The following is a 5,986-nucleotide window of genomic DNA, read 5'->3' as shown; positions in this document are numbered from 1 at the left end:
GATCAGCTGCCTCCTGCACGCCCCCTACTGGGGATCGAGCCTGCAACCCAGGCATGTGTCTTGACTGGGAACCCAACCCTGACCTCCTGGTTCATAGGTCGATGCTCAACCACGGAGCCCCATGCCTCGATGGGGCTGGCTCATGGGCTCTTTCTGGGACATCAGTGCACATTGTACCTCCTCCCTGAGCGTAATATCTGCAAAGTTGGGGAGGGGGTCCCGTGTACCCACCGAAACCCTCTCACCGGGGACCCGTGTGATGCTGAGGGAGACGCGGTCACAGTGTCTGTCCCCCGGGACCCGGTGGGGCCGAGAAGGGGACCAAGGGCATCAGCTACTTGGATGCTGGAAGGCGCCACAGGAGCGGAGTCTGGTGAGACCAGCAAGAGGGCTGGGGTCTGGGGGGGGGGGGAGGCTGTGGCATCTGTTAGGGCCCCGGTGACAAATCCCACACACTAGTCTCCAAAAAAGCAACACCCACGTGGTGTCCTACAGGTTCAGAAACCCAGGCCCTAACGGGGTCTCACGGGGCTGAGAGCGAGGGCCGGCCAGGCTGTGTCCCTTCCTGGAGGATTTCCGTGGGGAGGAGTGGGGGGGACATCCATTCCCTTTTCCAGGTTCCAGAGGTCCCCAAGTTAATAACAACGTCTCCAGTGACCCTGTTCCCAAAGGAGGTTCCCTTCTGAGGTCTCGGGGGTTAGATGTGCAACCTTAGTTTTGGGGAAGGGGGAGGGGGGAGGATGCAATTCAACCCAGAACGCAAAATAGTCTCTCCATGTCCAAAGCTTTCATCACGTTTGCAAAGTTCCTTTTGCCATGCGAGGGGTTTCAGAGCCTGGGATGTGGGCATCTGTGAGGGGTGACATGGCTTTGTGCCCCCCCCCCCAGTGAGGTTATATCTCAGGGAGAGTACCCAGACTCAGGGGTGGGGGGAGCCCCACCAGCGCCTAGCTGCCCGCAAGGCAGGTAAAAACAGCAGGTGGGTGAGGGAGGGTGAGAAAGGAAAAGAAAGGAATAGGTAGTTCATCTTTTCCATTAAGAAGTTTTTTAAATATATATATTTTTTTATTGATTTCAGAGAGCTAGGAAGAGGGAGGGAGAGAGAGAAACATCAATGATGAAAGAGAATCATGGATCAGCTGCCTCCTGCACACACCCCACTGGGGAATCGAGTCCACAACCCAGGCATGTGCCCTTGACTGGAATCAGACCTGGGACCCTTCAGTCCGCAGGCCAACGCTCTATCCACTGAGCCACGCTGGCGGGGAGTTTAAAAATATGTTTTCATACCTATCTTATGACACAATCCCAGTAGCCCAGGGGCCCTCATGAAAAGAAAGACAAGGGGCACACGTTACAAAGAACCTGATTGTAATCTATTTTAAAATACTTTTTTTCTAAATTAATTTCGGAAAGACAGGAAGGCGGGAAGAGAGAGAGAAAGAGAGAGAGAGAGAGAGAAACATCGATTGGTTGCCTCCCGCACACGCCCCAACTGGGGATCAAGCCCACAACCTAGGCAAGTGCCCTGAGCAGGAATCGAACCCCAAACCTTTTTGGTGTATGGGATGGTGCTCCAACCAGCTGAGCCACCCGGCCAGGGCAGTAATGGCCAGCCTTTAAGGAAAGTATGTGAGCCTCATCCTCCCATTCTGCAGAGGAGGAAACTGAGGATCAGAGAGGAGAAGGCATCTGTCCAAGGCCAGGAAGCACCCAAACCCTGGCTGTTGGGTTGGAGAAAACGTTTATATATATTTTTTAATTTTTTAAAATATTTTTTTTATTGATTTCAGAGAGGAAGGGAGGAGAGATAGAAACATCCATGATGAGAGAGAATTCTGGGGCTGCCTCCTGCACTGGGGACCGAGCCTGCAACCCGGGCAAGTGCCCTTGACCAGAATCGAACTCGGGAGCCTTCAGTCCCCAGGCTGATGCTCTATCCACTGAGCAACACCAGCTAGGGCGAAGAAAACATTTTTAGATCCCATGTTCCTTCTGTGGACCCCCTCCTATGCTAGATGTGGGGAAATGTGGAGATGAGCAAGAAACAGTCCTGCCCTTGGATGGAGACAGAGGGCTCCGTGTCTAGTGGGGGAAATAAATTACAGGAAGACTTTGGGTTGCATACACAATTAAAATGCTTTGGCGCTAGCCCTCGCTGGTTCGGTTTAGTGAACAGAGCCTCAGCCTTTGGACTGAAGGGTCCTGGGTTTGATTCCGATCAAAGGCACGCACCTCATTTGCAAGCCCCATCCCTGGCCCTGGTCCCCTGGTCCTGGTTGGGGGCGTGTGCAAGAAGCAACCAATCTCTCTCTCTCTCTGTCTTTCTCTCTTTCTTTCTCTCTCTCTCTCTGATGTTTCTCACTCTTCCTTCCCACTCTCTCTAAAAATCTATGGAAAAATATCCTCGGATGAGGATTAAGAACAACAACAAAAAAAGATGCTATGGAGTAGGTGCTGCCCCTTTCTCTGTGAGCCCCCCGTGGTCCTCCTCACCAGGCTGGCTCCTTTCGGTCTTTGCCTTCTTCCACAATTGTATCCGAGAGAGAGAGAGAGAGAGAGAGAGAGAGAAACATCAATGATGAGAGAGAATCATGGATCGGTTGCCTCCTCCAAGCCCCCCACTGGGGATCAAGCCCACAACCAGGGCATGTGCCTTTGACCGGAATCGAACCTGGGACCTTTCAGTTCTTAGGCAGACGCTCTATATCCACTGAGACACACTGGTTAGGGCAAGACCAAAAGCTTTAAACTGGTGGCCGCATTGCATGTGTACAGTGTTTAAATTTTTTTTATTGTTGGCACTATTACAGATGCTCCCCAGTTCTGTCTCCCCCTTTGCCCACCTCCGCCCAGCCTCCAGCCCCCATCCTCTCTGGCCATCTCCACATTGTTGTCTGTGACCCTAGGCTATGATGCATATATGTCCTTTGGCTAATCTCTTCACCTTCTTTCACCAGTCCCTCCACACCCCACCCCTCTGACAGCTGTCAGTCTGTTCCATGCATCCACGCCTCTGGGTTCTATTTTGTTCACCAGTTTCTTTTGTTCATTAGATTCCACATATTAGTGAGATCATATGGTATTTGCCTTTCTCAGACCGGCTGATTTCACTTAGCATAATGCTCTCCAGGTCCATCTATGCTGCCCCAAAGGGTAAGAGTCCCTTTATTTTATTTTATTTTTAAAAAAATATATTTTATTGATTTTTTACAGAGAGAAAGGGAGAGGGATAGAGAGTTAGAAACAGCGATGAGAGAGAAACATCGATCAGCTGCCTCCTGCACACCCCGCACTGGGGATGTGCCTGCAACCAAGGTACATGCCCTTGACTGGAATCAAACCTGGGACCCTTCAGTCCACAGGCCAGTGCTCTATCCACTGAGCCAAACCGGTTAGGGCCTATTTTTTTTTTAATCCTCACCGCAGGATATATTTTTCATTGATTCCAGAGAGAGAGGAAGGGGGAAAGAGAGGGAGAGAAACATTCGTGTGTGAGAGAGAAACATCCATCAGTTGCCCCTGAATGTGTTCCCACTAGGGATGGAACCCGAAACATGGGTATGTGCCCTGACCAGGAATAAAACCTGCAACCCTTCAGTACACTGGAGGATGCTCTAACCAACTGAGCCACCCAGCCAGGGCCTGGATCCACTAATTTGTGTCCCTGCCCGACCTCTATAGGTATCTGACTTTGAGACTTCTAGGGAAGACACGTAGTGCACGTGGGTTTAATGAGCAAATGCTTGAGCCTCCTTTCTAGCATGCGCTCACTCAGCTTCTTACCCACTTCCTCCTAGGTCTTAGCTACTGCACTGCTCCCGGCATGCCCTCTGCGATTCTCCTCCTGGCGCGCCCTCTGCATTCTGCTCCAAGTTCGCCCTCTGTAATTCCGCTCCAAGTTCGCCCTCTGCAATTCCACTCCAAGTTCGCCCTCTGCAATTCCGCTCCAAGTTCGCCCTCTGCAATTCTGCTCCAAGTTCGCCCTCTGCAATTCCGCTCCAAGTTCGCCCTCTGCAATTCCGCTCCTGGATCGCCCTCTGCAGTTCTGCTCCTGGCGCCGCTCTGCAATTCCCCAGCGTTTCCAAAGACAGAACATGGCCAACCTCACGGGGACGGTATCCATCTTCCTCCTCCAGGGCTTCTCGGCTTCCCCTGAGTTACAGCTGCTCAGCGCGGCCTTCTTCCTTCTCGTTTACCTGGCTGCCCTTCTGGGGAACATCTCCATCGTGGCTGCCGTGACGCTCGACCCCCGCCTGCACACGCCCATGTACTTCTTCCTCAAGCACCTCTCCCTGGTGGACATCTGCTCCATGTCCACCACCCTGCCCAGGGCCCTGGTGGCCACCCTGCTGGGCTCAGGGGAGATTTCCCTCCTTGCCTGCGCATCCCAGCTCTTTGCGTTTGTCAGCCTTGGATCCACGGAGTGTTTCCTCATCACCTCCATGGCTTACGACCGGTGTCTGGCCATCTACAGGCCCCTGGTGTATGGCGTGGCCATGCGCCCCCGCATCTGCGTCTCCCTGGTGGCGGTGGCCTGGGGCAGCGGGCTGCTCTTCTCCACCTTCCACACAGCCAACACCTTCTCCCTGCCCTTCTGTGGCCCCCGCGTCATTGACCACTTCTTCTGCGACATCCCCCCGGTCATGCGCCTCGCCTGTGCCCACGCGGATGCCCATGAGGCCTCCGGGTTCGCGGTCAGCGGCTGCGTCATCATGAGCTGCTTTGCGCTCACCGTGCTGTCCTACGTGCGCATCTTGGCCACCGTGGTGCGGATCCGCTCCGTGGGCGGCCGCCGGAAGGCCTTCTCCACGTGCTCGTCCCACCTGGCCACCGTGCTGCTGTTCTACGGCGCCGGCAGCTCTGCCTACATGCAGCCCAGCGCCCGCTCCTCCCCGCTGCAGGGGCGCCTGGCCGCTGTCTTCTACTCCATCCTCACACCCAGCCTGAACCCGCTCATCTACAGCCTGAGGAACAAGGACATGATGGGGGCCCTGCGGAAGCTCTATCTGCAGGTGCCGTCCTAGGACGGGGGGAAGGACCCGGAGATCCACCCTCATAGGCCAAGAGCACACCTGTACCCCAAAAGGTTGGCAACAAAGTTGAATGACAGCCTGGCTGGTGTGGCTCAGTGGCTGAGCATCAACCCATGAACCAGGAGGTCACGGTTGGATTCCCGGTCAGGGCACATGCCCTGGTTGCAGGCTCCATCCCCAGTGTGGGGCGTGCAGGAGGGAGCCAATCAATGATTCTCTCTCACCATGGATGTTTCTATCTCTCTCTGCTTCTCCCTTCCTCTCTGAAATAAATAAAAAAAATATTTTTAAAAAAGTTGAATGACAATGAGCCATGCGGGAAGCCCTAGTGGGTGTCCAGATAAAATAGAGACATGTTCAATGCGCATTTCATCGAGGCACATGGTACTAGGTGGACACAGAGGAATATAGAAGGAGAGGGAGCGAATAACTTAAATCGTGGGAGGTCATTACATGCAAGAGCCCCCCCTCAATGACCCCACATCCAGCAGTGTGAGCCCAATAGGAGAGTTTCTTCTCAGTTCACCTGTTTCCATGGGCCACAAGAGGAGCACACTGGCCTACTCAACATGGCTCTAATACAGTGATTCCCAAAGTGGGCGCTACCGCCCCCTGGTGGGCGCTGCAGCGATCCAGGGGGGGCGGTGATGGCCACAGGTGCATTTGGGGGCATATATCTTTCTGTTTAATTGCTATTAAAATTAAAAAAAAATTAATTTCCAGGGGGCGCTGAGTAATATTTTTTCTGGAAAGGGGGCGGTAGGCCAAATAAGTTTGGGAACCACTGCTCTAATATTTGGGGGGTACCTATATTCCATCTGAGATCTGATTAAATGCCAGTCAAGGACTTCACCAGAAGGAGAAGCAACTATTCCAGGAGAAAAATAGGCCACGTTGGACTCAGAGAGATATGGTTTGCAGTCTTCATGTGGCTCCTTCCTTTAGGGGGG

The 5,986-nt window shown here is 53.4% G+C and overlaps 1 protein-coding gene across 1 annotated transcript; it reads left to right on the top strand.

Annotated features, from left to right (window-relative positions):
• The first annotated feature begins 4,097 nt into the window (after positions 1–4,097).
• LOC102239362 (olfactory receptor 10AG1) lies at positions 4,098–5,027 on the top strand. Its single transcript, XM_005861713.1, has one exon. The coding sequence runs from the start codon at positions 4,098–4,100 to the stop codon at positions 5,025–5,027; it is 930 nt and encodes a 309-aa protein (XP_005861775.1).
• Positions 5,028–5,986: the final 959 nt, after the last annotated feature.

Source organism: Myotis brandtii, unplaced genomic scaffold (assembly GCF_000412655.1).
Source record: "Myotis brandtii unplaced genomic scaffold, ASM41265v1 scaffold1554, whole genome shotgun sequence".
Classification (NCBI taxonomy): domain Eukaryota; kingdom Metazoa; phylum Chordata; class Mammalia; order Chiroptera; family Vespertilionidae; genus Myotis; species Myotis brandtii.
Note: the sequence above shows the minus strand (reverse complement) of the source record. Positions and strands in the feature narration are given on the sequence as shown.